At 53.3% G+C, this 21,023-nt stretch overlaps 8 protein-coding genes across 8 annotated transcripts; 5 read left to right on the top strand and 3 right to left on the bottom strand.

The window, feature by feature from the left end:
• Positions 1-853: 853 nt before the first annotated feature.
• M409DRAFT_24153 (uncharacterized protein) lies at positions 854-2,226 on the top strand (the record flags this gene model as incomplete). The annotated part of the gene is made up of 2 exons (XM_033807111.1): positions 854-1,847; positions 1,898-2,226. 2 exons carry the CDS (start codon positions 854-856, stop codon positions 2,224-2,226), a joined length of 1,323 nt encoding a protein of 440 aa, XP_033666191.1.
• A 1,029-nt stretch (positions 2,227-3,255) lies between these two features.
• Positions 3,256-3,690, top strand: M409DRAFT_36934 (uncharacterized protein; the record flags this gene model as incomplete). Its single annotated transcript, XM_033810644.1, has 1 exon — positions 3,256-3,690. The coding sequence occupies one exon, from the start codon at positions 3,256-3,258 to the stop codon at positions 3,688-3,690; it is 435 nt and encodes a 144-aa protein (XP_033666190.1).
• A 1,880-nt stretch (positions 3,691-5,570) lies between these two features.
• M409DRAFT_67175 (uncharacterized protein) lies at positions 5,571-6,860 on the top strand (the record flags this gene model as incomplete). The annotated part of the gene is made up of 1 exon (XM_033817290.1): positions 5,571-6,860. The coding sequence occupies one exon, from the start codon at positions 5,571-5,573 to the stop codon at positions 6,858-6,860; it is 1,290 nt and encodes a 429-aa protein (XP_033666189.1).
• A 225-nt stretch (positions 6,861-7,085) lies between these two features.
• Positions 7,086-8,030, bottom strand: M409DRAFT_24151 (uncharacterized protein; the record flags this gene model as incomplete). The annotated part of the gene is made up of 3 exons (XM_033807110.1): positions 7,086-7,387; positions 7,453-7,607; positions 7,663-8,030. The coding sequence occupies 3 exons, from the start codon at positions 8,028-8,030 to the stop codon at positions 7,086-7,088; spliced, it is 825 nt and encodes a 274-aa protein (XP_033666188.1).
• A 1,688-nt stretch (positions 8,031-9,718) lies between these two features.
• Positions 9,719-12,380, bottom strand: M409DRAFT_67174 (GMC oxidoreductase; the record flags this gene model as incomplete). The annotated part of the gene is made up of 7 exons (XM_033817289.1): positions 9,719-9,731; positions 9,916-10,416; positions 10,469-10,703; positions 10,733-11,273; positions 11,322-11,703; positions 11,755-11,906; positions 12,105-12,380. 7 exons carry the CDS (start codon positions 12,378-12,380, stop codon positions 9,719-9,721), a joined length of 2,100 nt encoding a protein of 699 aa, XP_033666187.1.
• Positions 12,381-12,552: 172 nt separating this feature from the next.
• On the bottom strand, positions 12,553-15,942 carry M409DRAFT_55718 (uncharacterized protein; the record flags this gene model as incomplete). Its single annotated transcript, XM_033813078.1, has 1 exon — positions 12,553-15,942. One exon carries the CDS (start codon positions 15,940-15,942, stop codon positions 12,553-12,555), a length of 3,390 nt encoding a protein of 1,129 aa, XP_033666186.1.
• A 402-nt stretch (positions 15,943-16,344) lies between these two features.
• On the top strand, positions 16,345-17,793 carry M409DRAFT_67172 (uncharacterized protein; the record flags this gene model as incomplete). Its single annotated transcript, XM_033817288.1, has 1 exon — positions 16,345-17,793. The coding sequence occupies one exon, from the start codon at positions 16,345-16,347 to the stop codon at positions 17,791-17,793; it is 1,449 nt and encodes a 482-aa protein (XP_033666185.1).
• A 1,318-nt stretch (positions 17,794-19,111) lies between these two features.
• M409DRAFT_24146 (glycoside hydrolase family 28 protein) lies at positions 19,112-20,532 on the top strand (the record flags this gene model as incomplete). Its single annotated transcript, XM_033807109.1, has 3 exons — positions 19,112-19,371; positions 19,436-19,615; positions 19,677-20,532. The coding sequence occupies 3 exons, from the start codon at positions 19,112-19,114 to the stop codon at positions 20,530-20,532; spliced, it is 1,296 nt and encodes a 431-aa protein (XP_033666184.1).
• Between the last annotated feature and the right edge of the window lie 491 nt (positions 20,533-21,023).

Raw genomic sequence — 21,023 nt, 5'->3', positions numbered from 1 at the left:
GTGTTTCTTTAGTTAGACTGGATAGTCCTATAACCTGGTTAGCAACATAGAATGAACTCAGGAATAAGTTATGTTCTTATCCAGGTTTGACTGTACTGAACACATTTACCTCCTCTGTGCAGCTTGTTCATTGAGCACAGTGCCAATCGTCAGTCCTACCATGTATGCAATAAGTCTTCTGGCCATTTCCCCCGCTCTCACCTCGCACGGCAGCACTCCAGTGCTTCGTTGGCCCGGTCTTGGCAGGTGAGGTCGGGATCAGCCTTCCTCTATCAAACCTACGTCCATGTGTATATCTCAACCTCTCCAGCCTCATCCAACCATCGACATCTTGAAGGCTGCAATGCACTGCACTGAATCGTGACGGCGACGGCGATAGACCTGTCACCAGCGTCAAAACGCTTGCCTGGAGCATCGCACCACACCGATAGACCGTGCCGAACACCTTCACGTCTTCCACTTTGGCGTTCACGGCGTGAGCCCAGTTCAGAAGCGAATGGGCCGCCGTCTGCACCGCCAGTGGATGATAAAGTGAGTCAACAACGGAGATGCTGGTTTCACTTGGAGCCGAAATGTTAATAAAACAAGCATCTGCCTGCTTCAAAGGTGTCACAGATGGCTTCCAACCCGTCATTTCATTGGTCGCTAGGCTGTCGCCCTGCAGCTCCAACGGCCCACGCATTCAGCCGGGCTTGCTGAGCCGCTCAAGACTCAACCTCTACACCTTCGTCGACCTCTTCCTCCAGGTTCTCTCATTGTCATGGACATAACCACTGTTCGGGAGCTCTGGTACAGCTACCTCCAAACAGCGGCACTTCTCTACGCTTCAGCAAGGCAATATTGAATTTGCGCCATGGCTGCTTCTAGCCCTCCGGCCACCGCAACTTACACGATCGCATGGATCGCTGCACTTCCACACGAGCGGGCTGCTGCACTCGAACTACTCGACGAGGAGCATCGCCGACCGAAAGACTTCAAGAAGAACCCATCCGATGGCAACAGCTACTCATGGGGACGGATCGGCGACCTCAACGTCGTTATAGCGTCGCTGCCATATGGTGTCTACGGCACCACTGGCGCCGCGGTCACTGCTGCCCACCTCGTCTCTTCTCTACCACACATCCGCATCGGCTTGCTCGTGGGCGTAGGTGCCGGCGTTACAGGAGAGACTCACGATGAGAGTGGCCACGTCGTGCTCGAACGTGACGTTCTCCTAGGCGATGTTGTCGTGAGCGAGCCCGAGAATGGAAACGGCGGTGTTGTCCTTCACGATGTTATCAAAGCAAAGGTGGTTGACGGCAAGAATAGGACTCTTCTGAATGGGCACCTGAATCAACCTCCAGATGCTTTCTTACATGCACTGGGAGCGCTGCGGGCGCAACACCTTCGCCGACGCTCCAAGATGCGGGAGCTACTTGCCGCATTTGAGCAAAATGAGGTCATGAAAGACACATTCATCTACCCAGGCGCCGAGCATGATCCACTTCGTGCAGCACTAAAGTTCTCCAACCCCGACCGGAGCCGGGATGCATCGAAAATCCACTACGGAACCATTGCTTCAGGTAACAAGCTGATCACAATCGCTCAAGAGCGAAACGACATCGTCACGTGGCTGCGTGAGAACAACATCGATCCGCTCTGCTTTGAAACGGTGGCTGGCGGGCTCATGAATAGTTTTCCGTGTGTCGTAATTCGCGGCATTTGTGACTACGCAGACGAGAGGAAGAACGATATCTGGCAGCACTACGCGGCTGCGACAGCAGCGGCTTTCGCCAAAGAGTTGCTAAATTATCTTGACGTAGACGAGATATACGGCGAGGGTATACTCGCCAAGAGGCCAAGGGAGCGTCAGTACCATGGTAGCCACGTTGACTCCCTAAACGCTGACTGCCTGCAGTAAAATCAGATATGCAAGACGTCAAGACCAAGACTTCCCGGCTTGTGGACAGTGCCGCTGAAAACGAGATGAGAGAACTGCAGACCTGGTTATGCCCCACCGACTACACTCCACGATTGCACCAGCACCAGAGGAATTATCAAGCCGGCACTGTGTCATGGTCCTTCGAAGATGAACAATACAACAGCTGGGCCCAGCGTGGGAAGGGCTCTAATCTACTTGGCGGGAGTCATCCAGGGGACCGGCAAATTCACACTGGCTCCACATTTGATCGAGGCGCTACAACACAGTCCCGCAGACGACAGTCCAACCCCGACCTTGGTCCTTGATCTTTTCTTCGACCAGAAGATGCAGGATACGCTAACCGCACCCCATGTACTCTGCAGTTTGCTGCGGTAACTGATTGAATTCCTGCCAGAGATGCCAACGACCTTGTGGAAGCGAAGAAGAAGCGCGAACGCCTCACTTTGGAGAGGCTCCATGGCAATTTTCAGGCCATGCTGTCGAACATTGATAACTACTTTGTGGTTCTGGATGCTGTGGACGAGGCAGCTCCTGGTGTGCCTTTTGGTGCATGGCCTTTCATGCGCTACGCCGCCTTTCATTGGGCGAGACATGCCAAAGATGTGAATATGAAATCCCAGCCTGGTTGTGAACAGATTGAGGCATTGTCGTCGAGAGTCATGGAACTTTCTGCTAGGCAAGATTTGCGTTTCTGGCTGGCAATAACAAAAAGTGATGTTTCCAGCGAATTCGGGAACACCACGCTGGCAATGGAATATTTCGCCATCTAGCATACCGTAGCGATCTAGGATCTCGCTCAGCTCTATAAAGTACTTCTGACGAAAGCAGACTATGTAAATTCGACATACTCAGGCCAAAACGCCGATGATGCTTACAGCACAGTTTGGCATTACTGAGACCGCACGAGTTCTTTTCCATCGGACCTGTGCTCAAGCAGACGACACACGTAACGGAGTCTACTACGGTCGCAGTTGCAGTGTTCTCTGGCATGCTGCAGGGCGTGGGCACACGCAATTCGTGAAGATGCTCCTAGAGCAGGCGCCGTCACTGAGTTGCAACGCCGCAGATGGTCGTGGAAGGACACCGCTCATAATTGCTGCTGGCGACGCGCACATTGAGATGGTCAAGATCCTTCTGGAGATCGAGAGTATAGACGTGGATCAGAGGGATGTGGACGGCAATTCGCTTTACTGAAAGCAGCTTCGCTATACGAGAAAGAGGAAACTGTACGAGTTTTGCACTTACACCCAAACATCGACATCAAGAGAAGGAACAAATATTACTTCACCGCTCTCCACGTGGCAGCTTCTATTGGGCGGCGATAAGTCCTCCAAATGTTACTATCGCGCCCCGATATTAAGATCGACAAATATGGTCGCTATCGCAGGACGGCTTTGCACGAGGCAGCTGCAACAAGGCATGACGATGTCGTTCGAATGTTGCTATCACACCCAGACATCGACGTCAACAAGCCTGACATACGTGGCGAGTCACCTCTGTTTGGACCAGTCTCTCGTAGGTGTGACAATGTCTGCCGAATGTTGATGTCACACCCAGACATTGATGTCTACAAAAAGAATACTCAGGGCGAGAGTGTACTTCATGCTGTGTGCAAATGGGGTTGCATAAACACCGTGAAGATATGCCTTGAAACCAACACAATTGAAATGGAAGCAATAGACGAACACGGAGTCACACCACTAGCATGCGCCGCCGAACTTGGCCGCACAGACATTGTACGGATGCTTGCAGCGAAGGGGGAAATGTAAATGTGAGGGACAATGCCGAACTAACGGCGTTGTTCCTTTCAGCCGCTAAGGGCCACGCAGAGACTGTCAGGGAGATGCTGAAGCATATTCGTGGACTACACCGCACTTCTCTGACTTCGATGGACCAGAAGGTGTTGCGCGGAGCTGATTTGCTCACATGGATCGCAAGGCAGGGCTGTGGAAGATCCAGCAAAGTCATGGATGTACGCTCTGCTTTCACCAACAATGAGGCAGCAGCGAGGAGGCGGACAGCGATGAGGGGGACAGCGATGAAGGGGACAGCGAGGAGGTGGACAGCGATGATAGTGGTCAGGAGTTGGGAACAAATCGCATAAATGAAAGCCTCACGGCTCTTCGGCAGATTCCAGCCGCCGACAGGCTGTTCGACTTGGTGGGACAGATGATTGACAGCGTGCATTTGACCAGAAAAAGTGACCGAAGAGCACTCTCGTGGTTCTTCCGAGGGCAGACAAGTTGGTATCCACACCGCCGTTGTCGCTGCGACTGTACAGAGTCCGAGCGGTTGCACGCGCCAGTGTTCTGGCTATCCTCGCTCTGCGCGGGGGAAGGAAACCTGGGGTTGGGCGGTCGATTGTTCTTGTCAGAGTGCGTGGAAAAAGGCGAATGGTGCGACGATCCTGGTCATATCTTGAGGAAGGAACTCAGACCTTTGCTTGAAGGCAGTCCCTCGGGGTTTGTGTACCCTTTCCCTACTAGAACACACCATTCGCGCGCGGCTGGAGTCCAATCGGTGTCAGCGGCGCAGCAAGATCTCGAATACGCCATCGAACCTGGTGCGCCTGGGCCGTTTTCATGGCTCAAGCGGACACGATTCCCCCTAAACCTCTGGGAGGCCCGAATTGCCGAGCGACTTCATCAAGGTCCGTCTCTCGTGTCTGAACTCTGAGAAGGCTGCGGGATCGAGTCGGCTGGATCGTAGCAGTCGGATGCGTTTGGTTCCACCGTCGATGTACCGCTTAAATGGGAGCAACCATCTCTATTGCGCGCAATCTGTCTAATCAATTTGAAGTGCAATCAGAGGCCTTGTTCCTTTTGAGAAGTTGGAGAAGGGCCGGTGTAATACTTTCTGCGTGGGGCCCAAGGCGCCTTCGACGCTTGATGAAAAGATGACTGGCTACATCAAAGAGGAGGTGCCCTTTTTGCTCGGTTGAAGGATACCATGAGTTTGTTTACACGTAGTAGCAGAGGAGAACCTAAGCTGTAGCCCCAAACAACACGACGAGGTGAGCGGATCGTTCTGTATCTGTCCAGGTTCCTTATCTGTTGCGACCGTACAAGACATGGTCACCGTCTTTCTCACATCCTTCAAGACAAGGCTGAGGAGGTGCAGCCCGTCCCATGGCGTCTTACTGCCTTTACGCACGGATTTCAGTAAGGAGATAAGCAGACTTATGACAATTGGCACTGTCGACTACTTCAGGTCTCTATAATCGAGTCGCAGCGCGACACAGAAGATCGATGTGCTGCGTCTCTCCTCTGCTAAGAGACCGTCTGATCTTTCAATGCTGACAACGCTGCCGGCTACCAATAGGGAACTTATCGGCCATTCGAACAGATGGCGCTCAATGCTCGGGCGACTTCAAACCCTTCTGCCTGGGTGACCTATTGGGTCGAACATCGACATTGGACCCCGACAAGGCTGAGCGTTGTACGAGTCGGCGGGATTGATTGGCCGCCGGCTTCAAGTTGACCTACCGCTTCTAGACACTCTTACAAACCACACTTACCTGACAAATAAAAGCACTCTGCGTCTTCATACATCTATACACAATCGTCGTCTGGACTCTGCATTCGAGTTGCTGCGATAAATCGTCCAAACAGTCTCGCGCAGCCCTCAACCAACTCCCGAGCGACAAAGAATGGCAGACTCCGGTCTCTTCCAATCCTTCCAACTTCCAAATGGAACCCGCTTGAAGAATCGCACAGCAAAAGCTGCCATGGAAGAGAATCTCGCCGACGTCAAGAACCACAACGCACCGTCGAAAGAGCTGGTTCGTCTCTACCGTGTTTTTGGAGCCGGTGGTGCTGGGCTCATTCTGAGCGGGCACGTCATGATCGATCCATACGCTGTGGCTCTTCCAGGAGATGTCGTACTGGCGGACGATATACCAAACTTCGATCCCCTTCCTTGGAAGGAGTGGATTTCAGCGACACAGAACGGTGGAGCGCAGTTCTGGCTGCAGATCAATCAACCTGGACGACAGATCAAGAAAGGAGCTGGATTGCCTGTGTATGGTCCCTCGGCCGTGCCTATGGAGATGGGATCTGGTTCTTTGAACAAGATGTTCGACACACCGCGTGAGATGTCGGAGTCACAGATCCAGGGTGTTGTTGAACGGTTTGTCTGGACGGCTCGCAAGGCGGAAGCGCTTGGTGCTGATGGAGTTGAAATCCATGCGGCGCATGGATATTTGGTCTCTCAATTCCTGTCGCCTTTGTGGAACAAGAGGACTGATCGATGGGGTGGCACTCTCGAGAACCGAGCTCGTCTGCTGTTCGAGGTCATTCGGGCCGTTCGCGCTGCCGTCTCACCAAAATTCGGTGTTGGCGTCAAGATCAACTCAGCAGACTACCAAAGAGGTGGATTTGGACCCGACGACCTGACCTGGGTAGCCACAAGGCTGAAAGACATGGGTCTCGACCTGATCGAAATCTCCGGCGGCAGCCACGAATCTCCCGCCATGACAGGCACGCACGCCAAAAAGCCCCAACGCAAGAGCACGCAGGAACGAGAGGCATACTTCCTCGAGGCAGCACGAAAACTGAAAGAAATCACGACTATCCCACTCATGGTCACAGGAGGCATCCGCTCCAGAAAGACCGCCGAACAGGTCATCGCATCAGGAGACAATCTCATAGCCGGCATCGGGACTGCAATCGGCCTGATGCCGGATCTCGTGGAGCGTTGGAAGAGAGGGGAGGATCCAGCGCCTCATACAGCCTCGTCATGGGTTCTTTCTGGGAAGTTGACATCCGCGGGACAGATTGCGTGTGTACAGTACAACCTCCATCGGACTGCGAATGGTCGTTCGAGATGGGTTGGTGTTTGGCCGCTGTTGGCTGTGATTATCTTTTTGTTGAATGAGAATTCGCAGGCGAAGGCGTCTAGGAAGTGGGTGCATGTGCTTAAGGATGCGAAGGCGCAGTGAGCATTTCCTTCACTTATGAGGGCTTTTTATTCTCAACATTGCCAGGGCTACAGGGACTTAGACTTAGATCATGTAATTGCTCGTCCTCAAGCTAAATGTGCACTTCTTGTCGATGGGGAAAAGGCATACATATCTCTCATTAAGGCCTATCAAATGAGCACGCCGCGCTCATTGCAAATCGAACTTCCGCAGACCACCCTCAAGTACTTAAGCCTCAAAATGTGCTTAGCCAACACTGACCGCCGGCAACCCAACAGCCACCCTCAACTGCTTTGTGAGCCTGGCTTCCAGCTGATCCCGTCCAGTCTTAGGGTTCTTAACCTGATGGCTCTTGATGTCCTCGAACACAGCGTTCTCGCTGTCCACGCGGCTGTCCGAGGTCTTGTAGATCCCAGCTCTGATCCCGAACGACTTTACACTGTCGACGACGTTGTCAGCAATGCCACCTTCTTCGTTGAATAAATCGGGAAACGCGATCAGCGCCGGGTCGACTTCTAGAGCCATCAAGAGGCCCGCTTTGACGACATCTGCGAGGGGTTGGGTTAGCGTGACAATAGATAGACTGCAGCAGGTGGAAGGTATGGTGACTGACCCGGGAAGGCCTCGAGCTCTTCGATGGTGACCTGTAGACCACCGATGGTCCTGACGCTGCCTTCGGCCGTCGGATCAAATACTTGAAGCGGCTTGAGTGTCGACTTGCGGTCTGGGATACTGGCGTTCCAGGAGCGGACGGCGACGTTATAGTCGCTTCATGTGTCGGTCAGTAAGAATAAAGCATCGCAGTCACGAAATCGAAACTCACTTGACGCCAAATCTCGAGATCAGCACCTCGATATCACCCTTACCGACTCTCGTGCGCTCCCGGAAAAGTTGCTCGAAGACACTCTCCAAGTGGTTCCTAGTATTGTCCCAGGCAGTTTTGAATTCCTCTCTCTCGTGCTCATAGTCCTTCCTATCGTCTGATTTCACCGTGTCTCGGCTAAAGGTTTTCTGCGGGCCAGAAGCGACTGCGAATGCGTCGTCTTCGCCAAAACCATCGTTCTGAGTGCTGGAGACCTGCTGGAGGGTGATGTTCTTGGATTTGAGCCCGTTGGAGATGCCGTTGAGTGGGATATCTTTGGTGGCGCCGCCGGTCATCCAGGACGGGACGGTCTGTGTGGCGGCGGGCATGTTGAGTGATATGTATCGAGTACGCTGTTTGCGGTATGTATGGTTGAAGGCTCCTCCGGGGGAGTGACTGTGTCAAGAGAAGCTTGTGATCGGGGAGAAAGACGACTTGAAAGCCATCGAAAGGAAAGGATAGTACTTATATATGCCTTTCCCTTCCCCTCCACCCATCCCCACGCTGTACTGAGAGGTGTAATTCTCGTCCAGCGACGTGCTGAAAGTCTGGTGATGAGGCGTTGCGGCTGCATCTTGTTGCAGTGTCCTGCGCGAGAAGCCTTCACATTCTCACCTCAACGTGGTCTCGACATAGGTCTTGCTAGCGATAGCTAGGTACGTGGCTGAGCTGCGTGAAGGTCACTCGCATAGAGAGTCAGCTGTGAGATTGCTCCATTTCCATGTTCCAGCTGTCTGCTGGACGGTGGCTGCGGATGGAAAAAGGGATGGCGGGCAGAGGAACACACTGTTGTGCGGTCTGGCCTCAAATCGATACTGCAGTTGCGAAGTATGTGCCATGTGTATGCAAGTATCTTACCAGGATGCTCTTCGATGTGATCTGTGCATGGCATGCCACTTCACCTCTGCATAGCCGGGTAGACAAGTCTGATTTACGTCGTCGTCCTTGCCTGGCTCCACGAGGCTTGCTATCTGTTGGGAGGCTTCCCCGAATATCCTTAACAGTTGCTATGGGCTTTAGACAAAAGCGCCCAAATCCGCGCATGCAACAAGTGCGAATCGAAATCGTCTAGACACGAGCCATGCGAGACAAGTATGGCTGCGTCTCTTGAAACGCATTCCGAAGACCCTGCATTCTCACAGCAGCGCCACGGTGCGAAAGCAGACCTGAAACCTGCATTCCGTGTAACAAGTACCAGACAGATGGTGACGGTGGTCTGACATCTTTGCGGCTCCTCGGGATTGGCGTTTCTCGAAGCACTGATCAATATGGGAGAGGTTGATCCTGAGACACTCAATGCAGACCTCGTAGGATTTAGGATAGGTCCAGATTGTGGGAGCATGCAGCGCACTGCGGATACTTTGCCATGGCAATTTTCATTTTGCGAAGCTGAACTCTGCAGGCGAGAGGGAATCTGTTGCGGTTGGAATGTCCGGGTCAGTGTGCAGAGTAGCAACATGAGTTGATTAGCGAAGCAGCGGTCGTCTTTGTGGAAAGCTCTCTCTCGTTTGTGAGTTGATTGTGCCATGTCGAGTGCAGAGTATGGACTCAGGACATGTCTCTTTGCAGCATAGAAGCCGAGTTCAAGCACATTGCCAGAGATGTGGTCGACAGCCACACTCGACCTCACTCAACAGCTTGACCTTTCAAGCTCCAGACGACCTGTGCGGGCAGCGGGCTTGCACATGGGCCTCCACAGATCATTGGAGGGGTTTCGTATGAAGCATGCGTATATGCACGACTTTGATCCAGATCTCCACAGTTTCCACGAGGCTGGCTGAGCCAAGGAACGCTGCTGTGGAGGTGGCGTCCGGGTGAGACGATCAGACCACCGCATGCACGTGCGTGATATGCACGTCAGCTGCAAGAGGAGACGCCAAATACTGCGCATGATTTCGCGAGTATCGGGATGGAGAGGTTGATCTTCTGTTGATGGGCCGGGCTCAGGTCAAGATTCAGCTCGTGAGGCAGGCATTCGCACCAACTCCATCACCATCCAACCCCGTGGCCACACTTTTCAGTTGGAAAGCCTAGTATCGTTATCCGCCACACTGGACCTCACTTTTGATGCAGTTCACCATAGCCGTGAGCTTCGTACTCTTGTCCAGTTGGCATCTTAGCTCCTGTGGTGTATTCGGTAGGCAATTAGAGCATCCTGTATCAGACATCTTCCAATTATACATCCCTCGACAGCCTTCTCAGCACCCCACCTACACCGCCCCCTCCACCTCCGCCCTTATAAACCTAAAAGCCTTCAACCCCACCATAAAAGTCGGCAGCATGGGAAACGCCCCCATCGCCCCCATCGCCCCCGGAAAAACAGAAGTATCCACCACCCTCAACCCCTCCACCCCATGCACCCTCAACTGCGAATCCACACACGCCGCGCTCGAATTCGCAGGCCCCATCGCACAGTTACACGCGCAGTGATGCCCAAACGCGTAGTCTTTGATGCCCTGCTGGATACTCACGGAGGGTTCCGGCGCGATGGTCGTGAAGGGGGAGTAGCCCCCACCCTTGCTGTTCATGGCGGCTTGGATGAACTTGACGGCGTCCTGGAGGGCTTGGAGGTCGTGGGCACCGCCGTTGGCGAAGTATTCAAAATTGATCAGGGGGGTGTCGAAGGGGTCCGCTGAGCGTAATTTTACTGAGCCCCGGCCTTGTGGACGCATTTTCACGAGCGACCACCAGAATGTTGAGAGGGGAGCACTAAGCCTCGGCGTAGCCCTCATAGAAGCCTGTGAAGATCGACGTGGAGCCGCCGTACGCGTAGATGTCTGTGTCGGGGGTCGTGGCGACGCTGGAGCCGAAGAGGAGTGCGGCCCAGGCGGAGCCGATGGTGTAGGGACCTGTGTGGTTGAGTGTGAACTCGGCGAGGCAGGGGTCGCCTGGGTCGCCGAAGGTGCAGTTTGTGAATAGAGTCGTGAAGTCTCGCGCGGCCTCGACGGTGATGCCGCCTTCGTAGTTGTCTTGCAGGTTTTGGCCCACCGCTGGGAGGTCGACTAGCACGGGGATGTTGTGCTGTTCTAACTCCTCGCGGGGGCCGATCCGGATAGTTTTAGGATTTGGGGGGTGTTGAATGCGCCTCCTGAGACGATGACTTCGCGGGTTGCGATCGCTTGTACTGGAGTGATGGGTCTGGCTCCTCGATTGGGGAAGCGAAGATCTGCTTTGTAGACTGACTCGCCGGCTACGTATTCGACACCAGTCGCTCGAGGGCGAGTTGATTCCGTTGTCTTGTTGGCGAAGAGAACTCTTGTGGCGAAGGACTGTGTACTAATCGTAAGTCCTGGGTACCGCCGGCTCCCATTCGCGTGTGTGGCCTGAAGTGTGTCCATGATGTAGTCGCGAGCACCCGTTCGTACATGATCTGCATTCTGATCGATCACCATGGTGTATAGATCGCTGTTTTCGTAGCGTATCGGATCCAGTCGATTCATGTCTCGTCCGATACGGTTGATCAAGTCTGTGGTGGAGTTTGGCTTCGATTGTCCGAGTGCTCCATACACTGATCCAAGCACGTCTCGAAGACCGGGCTGTAGGTCGAGGAGGGACAATGGCAATTGGTTGGACTTTGCCGTTAGCCAATTCCTCGCACATCATCAGATACAATCACTTACATGGATATACCCATCAAAGCCATGCCCGGCAGTGCCATTAGGAAGATAGTCGCAAGCTTCTAGTTGTTCAAAGATCGTCCGCATGCTAGTCGAGTTCCAAGAATCATCTCCCGTCAACGCAGCAAGCTCGTCCCACTGTGCGTCAGGTGGCAGCGTAAAGCACATGCCATTGACCTGCGTACTGCCCCCGAGCGTGGCACCTCTTAGGTAGATGATACCCAGAGGCTCGGCATCCCCGGCGTCTTGACCTGTGCCGATGAAAATCGATCCGTTCTGATGTCGCCAGGTGTATTTGTTGTCACGGTAAGCTTGAGTTGTGTTGGTGTAATGGTCGACGTAGAAGGCCCAGGCCATTTCGTCGCTCTCGGCCGCGAAGTCTGAGCTGGAAAGGAAGTCAGTGCAATCGAAATGGTAAGTCGTTGCATTCGCTCACAATGAAGGCACACGCTGCAGCATAGAATCTCCATTATCTGTCCTTGCCTCAAGGAGAAGGACTGTATGACCCGTGCGTGCAAGATTCGCCGCAAGAGGACCGCCGCCGGCTCCACTCCCAATCACGATGAATTCATACTCTTGCGAGGCGCCCTGCTGAGTGGAAAGACCGTAAAGCAGGGTCGTGATGAAAGCGGTCCGGAGATGCAGGCGTGAGAAAATCATTTCGGTTGGAGGTAAGTGAACAGAGCGGGTATCGAGAAGTCTTACCACTGGGAACTGAGGTACTTCTAATCCAGTATTTATCGGTACTCGTCTACTGAGACATGGCCATCGTTTTCATGGATGTACTATGGTGACCCATTTGCTGCTGCAAGCCTCAAGATGGTAGAATTCGTAATCTGATATGGACATTCGGTCGTTGTTCAAGGGCGGTTTTCCGATAGCACGAACACCCGAATTTTGACCCATCTGTGAAGAAGCCTTTGCCACGGACACGGTCGTCAATAAGAAAGGCCTATATCCAGGTTTGAGTTCAGGAGGAGCGTATTCAAGGCCTGTGGAACCGACTAGGCAGGAACTAGTGCAGTCTGTGCGGGAGGATGGCACGCTCGAAATAGGGTCCATCGTCTTGATTTTAGAGCCTGGATTAGCCGCGTGAATGCCTCGAGGTTGTTGTGAAGGGGCTTCGTCCACTCGTTTCATTCAAAGCAGTCATCGCTATGCAAAATCTATACTATACTTGGGGTCATCGCCTCATGCTCAAAGTTCGCTCAATCTCACATCAAGACTCATCCTCTTACGACAAGTCAAACCCAGCCCCGCTATTCACCGCCGCAAGCAATTTGCTCCTCAAGGACTTCTCATCCTTGTACATAGGCAACTTGAGTAGATTCACACAAGTGCTCGTTGTGGGGTACCTGCCCTCATCACCTCCACTATCTCGAATACTGAATCTCGGATTCAAATGCCCGAAGCCCAACAGCGGGCCTCGTGGCGTGCTTGTAACGAACTTCAGCACTTTTCTGCGATCTTCATCGGGTAGCTTGTGCATCACGGTCCAGAATAGTTGCACAGATGGATGTTCTTGTCCATCGGTCCCAATAACATATACACCACCGTATTGCGTGTTTCGTCGCAGGTCTTCGACGTCAATGACTGAACCTTGCGCACCGCCGATAAGGGTTTGCAGTTCAGTCTGGTTGAACATAGACAGCCAAGAAGGTTGTATGATGTCGCCAAGACCTCGCAGGAAAGCGTTCGTCTGGCGTTTGCTCTGCGATTGAAGTCGAAAGGCAGCCATGCGGTTGATGTAGGAAAGGCGATTCTCGTTTGTGACAGGAATATTCGAGCCATTGGGAGCCAGCTCGACAGTGACTACTCGTCGGTTGTGGTCTGGACCCACAGTGACATTGACGGTAAAGTCAAGGCCAAAGTCTTCTGCATTCTCAGCGTTCTTCAAATCCAGGAGACCTCTGTAGATGGTTTCGTCGAGTTCACGCAAATCGTTAATGTTGGGCCGGTAGTGTGACTCGTTCGGTGCGCTGCCAGTGCCACCAGTAAGTGCCCACTTCTTGAGGAAGAAGCCAGCAAAGGATACATCCACTAGGATTCCCTCATACAAGCACTTGCCGATGATACGGCCAAGAAACTCGTACTGCTTAAGCAACTCCCGCATCTGCTCACGCATGTCTGGCGATTCGTCCCGCAACCCAATCTCCTGGAGTCGTATCCGCAGATCCTCGATGGCAGTGGGATTCGGGTAGAGCAAATGTTGATCATTCTCGACAAAGAAGTGGTTCATGCTTTCAGGGTCCTGACTGAATGCCTGGTTGATGACGCTGGTCAGGAATTCTTTGGTAACACCACCGCCATCGATACCAGCTTCGGGTGTGTCAAATTGGTCGATGAAGGTGATTTGAATCGGCTCTTTCAGATCGGCTCCGAGGTCATAGAACTGCTCATATGCATCCATGAACTCAGATGTCCGCTTGATCTTGGCGTGGTGTCTCGACAATGGGTCTCGCTGACCTGGCATCATCCCAGCACCCATGGCCTCGCTTCTAAGCATCATGCGCCAGACTTCCGGATCCACGTAGCCATTTCGTCGTTTCTCCTGGTCGAGATGCACAAACTCTCGAAAGATCTGCACTCGAGTGTGAAACGGTATGAAAAAGGGCATGTTCTGGAGAATTTCCAACCTTGGCGCCACGGACTCCAGGTATCGCTTTCTACTGGCTTTGCGCTGCGCACGTTCTCGAGCTTCTTGGTTCCTCAACACACGAGCGTAGTTCGAAGGGCCTCTTGACGGTACATTCAAAAGCTCGATATCGTCTCCGTCAGAGTCGTCGTCTTTATCCTCGTCATCCAACTCCTGTACGGTATGTCGTCGCTCTTCCTCTTCCACCACACCAGAAATAAAAGTCTTCATATCAAATCGCTCAGTCATGAGCCAATGATCCTTTGGTAGGAAGTTTCGCCTTGAATCACGCTCGTAGATTGCTCGGAGTAATCCGGTGGTCAGTCCTTTGAGGTAATCGATAGTCAACCCAGGCAAACCAGCAACAGTGAGGGGCTTAACCTCAGTGGAAGTGGTTGTTACGTTCGAGTTGCCAAATCGACGGCCTGGGCTGAATAGAGGCTCGTCTCTTGCCGGCTTTGGTGTGGCATCGTTGAGGTCTTTGGCATCGAAGTATAGGGTGAAACCCAAGTTCTTGAGAAAGGTCACCAGCCGCGCCACATCGCGCACAGGCACAGCGCTGTTCTTCTTGGCTTGTGGACTGCTTCCCATGAAATCTTCGTCATCCATGATCTTCAAGTCGAATGTGAACATTTCCAGAAAGACTAGCACGACCGTCCAATCATCTTTCTGCCGTCGCGATGGTTTCGTGTTCTTGAGAAGGTGGACAACATCTCTTGAATTGGACGACACTTCGCCGAAAACCTGACACTGTTTCGCCGCATCCCATAGATATCCGGTCGGCGATGCTCTGTCTTTGCTTGTGGGGCCGAGATGTAGCCACATGCGAATGTCATCGGCTCTTCGTGGGAAGCATCGAAGTAATGTTAGAGCATATCCTGCCAAGACTTGTGCGTTGTTGTTGTTCGAGTTGATGGTTTGCTGGCCAGACAGTAGGTTGCGGATGGCATGCTGGTCGAGTAGCGTCTTGATTTGTGTGTTGAGGAATGTGTTGAGCGGAAGACCGCTTGCCAGCTTTGATAGTACGTCCCTGTCGAATGTCTCATTATCAGCATCCAAAGTTTGTCCATCAAAATCCACATCGTCTGCCAGCGATCCAAGAAGGCGGCCAACCGCGGCGGTGAAGGTCATGCTGCTCGTTTGTCCAGTAACATATATCATGTTGCCCAATAGCCATAGCCGTTCTCGCGGGCTACTTGATCGATCCTCACCCAGTCCAGTGACCGCCTCAGCCAAGATCTGCGCATCAACAGCGGCTCTGAGCAAGCTCAGCATCTCTGCATTCACAGGCCGTGCCAAGAGGATAACAAGACCAGTGTAAGCCTCCTTGGACTGCTTCAACGGTGCGAGTAGCGCGCCCTGCAGAGGCTCGTCTGGAAGGCTCGATGTCGCAGTCAGAGCCTCGTAGTATTCGACCGCCTCTTTCGTGCTGAACGAGCTCTGCCTCGCAGCAAATGCTAGTATCCAGAGCAATGTTCTGTCTGTGTCGGCGTTGGGGCTCTTTCTCGCCTTCAACGCAGCGATGCATGCTCTCTGAAGCTTCGAGTATGCCGTCCTCCAGCCATCGCCTGTACACTCTACCGTCTCACTCGTGGTGACCTGCCGAGTGCCATACCAGGCTAGTCTTTGAATATCGCCCGGCTCTCCCTTCGGACTGAAGAACAACAATAGCCTCCTCAACTGCCGCAGAGACTCATCTGATGATTGATACGCCCCAGTCGAGCTGTTCTCCGTCTCATCCCAGACCTGCCTCCATATCTTGAACGTCCGCCTCCGCGCTCGATGGCCCCGCCATACTTTCTGGATTCGAGATGATGCTTGCTGTCGCTCTCTTTGTTGCTGGCGATGGACTCGATCCTGCTGCGCGGAGGCTACGGCTTGCTGTGCGCCTGAGCCTGTGGTATTGAATGCGGCGAAGGGGTTGGTAGGACGGCCTGAGAGGTTGACGTTGCGAGGGCGGCGCGCGGAGCCTGTGAATGACTGATACATCGTCGCCGCCAAAGGAGGGTGAGTGGAAAGGGGTGGGTGTCGTCAAGTCATTCTCCGTCAAAGTCGCCACAACCAGCCGTCGTCGTCGCTGTCAAATCAAATCAGTCGTGGATGTTGTTGGTGATGGATGCTTCCAGAGCCGCATCATCACTAAGACAGCGCAACAACCTCAGGCACCGATCTAATCTCCGCCCGACGATATGCCGCTCACGTGGCCTGATGCGGAAAGTTAAGCGAGCCGAGGCCAAGAGCATTGCTCCTTCCGTCAATCGAAGCTGAGAGGCACAGCAGGCGCGACCGATAACAACATTGCTTTGTTTGTACCTCACTTTCATGATTTAGCTTTCTCCAATGGCTTCATAGCCTACCTGTACAGCCCGTGGTTTAAGTGTGCCTATAGGCATGGCCGGGCCGAGCAATGGCGCGCCGCCCGAGCGCCAGACGAGCCGTGATTCGACCGCCAAACGACCCGGCGACGACAACGTGCTCGTCCAGCAGTCCACCGCCGACACCACCGATGGTTTGCTTGACGACAACAACATCGAACACCATGCGTCCCCCTCTCCACCGCAATACCGCGTCTACAAGCGTCGGTTCTTCGGCTTGGCACAGCTGGTCCTGCTCAACATTGTCATCTCCTGGGACTGGCTCACCTACGCCTCCGTCTCGGACACGGCCGCGCAGTTCTTCGACACCTCCGAGAGCGTCATCAACTGGCTGAGCACCGCCTTCCTCCTGGCCTTCGCTGTGGCTGCTCCTGCCACCATCTGGATCTTGAATCGCTACGGGCCCAAGGCATCCATCCTCGCCGCCAGCGCCCTCACCCTCATCGGCAACTGGGTGCGGTATGCCGGCACTCGGGCCGGGAGTGGCTACTTTGGCGTGGTCATGTTCGGGCAAATCCTCATCGGGCTCGCCCAGCCGTTCGTCCTGGCGGCACCGACTCGGTACAGCCAGCTCTGGTTCAGTGACCAAGGCCGCATCACCGCCACCGCAATCGCCTCTTTGGCAAACCCCCTGGGAGGTGCCTTAGGCCAACTCATCTCGCCCATCTGGTCCGACGACATCTCGGGCTTCCCCAACATGGTCCTCTACGTCGGCATCATCTCCAGCGTCGCCACCATTCCAGCCCCCTTCATCCCTGCCAAGCCGCCCTCTCCACCCTCTGCCACTGCTGCTCTGGAGAAGCTGGATCTAGTGCAAGCCTTGCGCGAACTCCCTCACAATGCCTCGTTCTTCCTCATCGCCATCCCGTTCGCTGTGTATGTCGGCTTCTTCAACGCCACTTCGTCTTTGATAAACCAAATCTTCGAACCATACGGCTTCTCTGAGACAGACGCTGGCATTGCAGGCGGGTTGCTGATCCTGGTTGGACTGGTCGCATCGGCTATCGTGTCACCCATCATCGACCGCACCAAGAAATACCTCATCACAATCAAAGTCATCATACCGATTCTCGCAATCTTATACATCATCCTCATCTGGATGCCAGGCACGAGAAGCCTTGCTGGACCCTACATCGTATGCGCTTTGCTCGGGGCTACATCTTTCTCTCTTCTACCGGTGGCATTGGAGGTACTCTCCATCCTCACTCTACCAGTCTCCCCTGAGGTGAGCAGCGTCATCGGCTGGACCGGCGGACAAGTCCTGGGAGCCATCTTCATCGTCATCATGGATGCGCTGCAAGGCGGTTGGAGCAGTCAGCCACCTGACTCATTGAAGCGAGCACTTGTCTTTCAAGCAGTTGTAGCTTGTGCGGTTGTACCTTTGCCGATGTTCTTGGGGACGTGGAAGTTTCGCAAGATCGTGTGGAATCCCGCTGGCTACATGGAAACGCATACTACTACGTAAGCTCATCTCTACGAATTTGGTCTGAGGTGTGGCCTGCCTCGAAGTTCTCCCGAAAGAAGATCATACTGAGAATTGTGATCTAGGGATGGAGTCGGCCGGACAAAGGACTCTGGATCCGCATGCTCCCTGAACTCTTTGTTGCCCAATACAGCGTCCGCATCCGGCCATGAGCAGCATTGATCCGTCACCATGGCTTTGTTTGTCAATGACATATAATCGGCCTAGCTCTTGGTATTCCCGAATGCAAACACAACGCATCTTTAATCCATCAAGCAGACTATCGACCTGCGTGAGGGATATAGCCACTACCAGCTATGCCGCCCAAGACTCCAACGCGCCCAGCATCCGGCATCTCCGGGCCCCCACCGCGTCCACGAAAGAGAAAGGCCGTCAACCCTCGTCCTCCTTCCACCACACCTACATTCAGGTCCGTGGTCGGTCGAGTGCCAACTCCACATCCAAGTTCTGGACTCTCACCAGTTTCGCCCCCGTGGAGCAAACCAGCCCAGCGAAGGAAGCGCAAGAGCAAGGGCTATCCATTCAAGCCATCTATGCGTGGGCGGACAAGAGGTACTGGTCCAACAGCAACGACTATAAGGAAGTCGCCAAGCCCGTACAAGCATGTGAAGCTTCCAAATATCACTGCAGGGGATCTGGCTCGCGGCAGGGTGTTGAGGAATACCACCACAAAGGGTGGTTTCTATGAGGTGGCTTGAGCTTGACCGGCTACCTCCACTTGAGCTGGACAGAAGCTCTTTCTATTCTCGAATGCTTATATTTGCGTGCCATGGACAATGATGACTTGAATTCTTGATCTCAGTCACGGTCCTTTGGATCGTGGAAACAGAAATACCTACGTCTGAAAGTCATGCCTTTCAAAGACCTATCGGACATACCACACTTTCAAGACCCATTTCCTACTAAGGGCTTTCTCGTATCGAACCCGCTATAGATGGCTCTGCCAAGGCTCCAAGAGTCACGAGCCGCCAGATGAATGGCTGACTAACTCTTCTCGTACACTATACTCTAACAATGCTTCCACGCTGAGCAAGAACTAGGCCCGAAGTACGAGATCTCTAGCGAGTCCTTCCTTTTAGACTTGGAAGGAATCGTATGGGACAAAGGTACATGTAGGTCCTGCATCCTACGTGAGTGTGGAGCCGAACGTGTTGCCACATCGTCATGCTATTATCCTGCAATGTAGTGACGATGGTTCCTGTTGTCCGGCATGGATGGAATATAGATATAGAAAGATGTTGACAGAGCGTATTTCTCGTCTACCTGTCTATTCAACGGCGGTTCCGGCAGCGACTTCGAGATGTTTTCTCGTACATCCACCGTCGCCTTCGCCCTAGCGACATTGCCATCATTCACAGCAGCATTACCACCTCGATCGAATGTCTGCAATGTTGAGCAACCTACTGATGGCACAGATGCGGTGCCGAATATCCTCGATGCCATTGACAAGTGTGGGACAGATGGACGGATCGTGTTTAGCGAGACTACGTACAACATCTCATCAGTCATGAATACATACTTGACGAATGTGGAAGTGGATGTTCAGGGGACGCTGCAGTGGTAAGAGATTTATTGAATGTCACTTCGAACATGGACACAAAAGCTGATTGTTGCGATGCTGTAGGTCAACGAACATCGACCACTGGCTCAATACCAGCCTTCCTGTCGGTTACCAGAATCAGTCTACGGTTTGGATCTTTGGCGGTGATAATGTCTGGCTTCATGGTGGAGGAGTTGGGACGTTCAACGGAAGTGGTCAGGTTTGGTATGAGTCAATTATTGCTTTCTTCGATAACTATCCAAGGTATGTTCTCCACCTCAACCATCGAAGATCTCAAAACAATGTCACTGATACTGCCGAACAGACGCCCGCACCAAATCACCCTCGGCAACCTGACCAACTCCGCCATAACCGGCCTCAACTTCTACCAATCCCAAATGTGGACCATGTCCATCATCAACTCCAGCGACCTCCACCTCGACTCCATCACCATCAACAACTCCGACGCCCGCCCAGGCCACGGGTACCCGCAAAACACCGACGGCGCCGACACCCTCTTCTCCAACAACATCACCTTCACCAACTGGACCGTCGAGTCCGGCGACGACGCCATCTCCTGCAAAGCGAACAGCACCAACATCCACATCGCCAACTGTACCTTCCACCACACGAACGGTCTCGCCATGGGGAGCATCGCACAATACAACGACAACTTCGAAATCATCGAGAACGTCACTGCCACGAATATCTCTTTCTACGACTCCACCCAAGCCGCCTACCTCAAAACCTGGGCGGGAATCCCCTCCGGCAACAACACCTACGGGCCCTACCCACCCAATGCCGGCGGGGGCGGACGAGGCTATATCAAAAATCTCACCTTCTTCGACTTCACCGTCTCCAACATCGGCCAGGGAAAATTCGCCCCTTTCAGTATCACGCAGTGCTATTTCGCCAACGAGTCCATCCCGAATATTTGCGACAGCAGTACCATGCAGATTTCGGATGTTGTGTGGGAGGATGTAAGGGGGACGGTGAATAATTCGGGAGGGGATGTGGGCAGTTTTCAGTGTAGTGGCAGGGTTCCTTGTACGGGGATTGAGGTTAGGGATGTGGATTTGAGGGATGTGGGGGACGGGAGTGTGCTGGGGGGGGGGTATCTTTGTAGTAATGTTAGTGAGCCCGTGGGGTTTGAGTGTACGGGGGTTACGGGGCAGACTTGATGGAATGAGAGGTGTGTGTTTGAGTAGGTTGATGAAGGTTCTTGTTTTCAAGGCTGTCCTGCACTTTCGACGAGACGAAGCGTGAGGCGTAGTCATTTCAGTGGGATACTCCAGTCAATGATCCAAATTGACTGATTAAGGTTGTCAACTGGAAGGTTGAGGTTGCAATGAATTGATTGAAATTGATTGAGGGATTTTAGTCGTTGTACGCCCGTTTTTCCCGAAGATAGGGATGCACGGTCGCCATTGCCAGCAATAGGTGTATCTACCTCCCAAGTCAGGCGCTAGCTCGTGTTCAATGTCGAGAACATGAAGCTAACGAATGGAAGGTGAAGCTTTAGATGAGGTTATGCGCTAGCGCTAGTTTCGAGCAACGCAAGACACGCACGTGATGTCGCGCTTCCATGCTTCCATCAAGGGTCACCTAAATATTGCGAGAGCTCGATTGCTCGCATACCTTGTGCTTGTGGGCACGAGTCTGTCCTGATCCG

The sequence above is a fragment of the Zasmidium cellare genome, assembly GCF_010093935.1.
Source record: "Zasmidium cellare ATCC 36951 unplaced genomic scaffold M409scaffold_22, whole genome shotgun sequence".
NCBI classification, from domain to species: Eukaryota; Fungi; Ascomycota; class Dothideomycetes; order Mycosphaerellales; family Mycosphaerellaceae; genus Zasmidium; species Zasmidium cellare.
The sequence above is the reverse complement of the archived record's forward strand: the minus strand, read 5'-3'. Positions and strand labels throughout refer to the sequence as shown.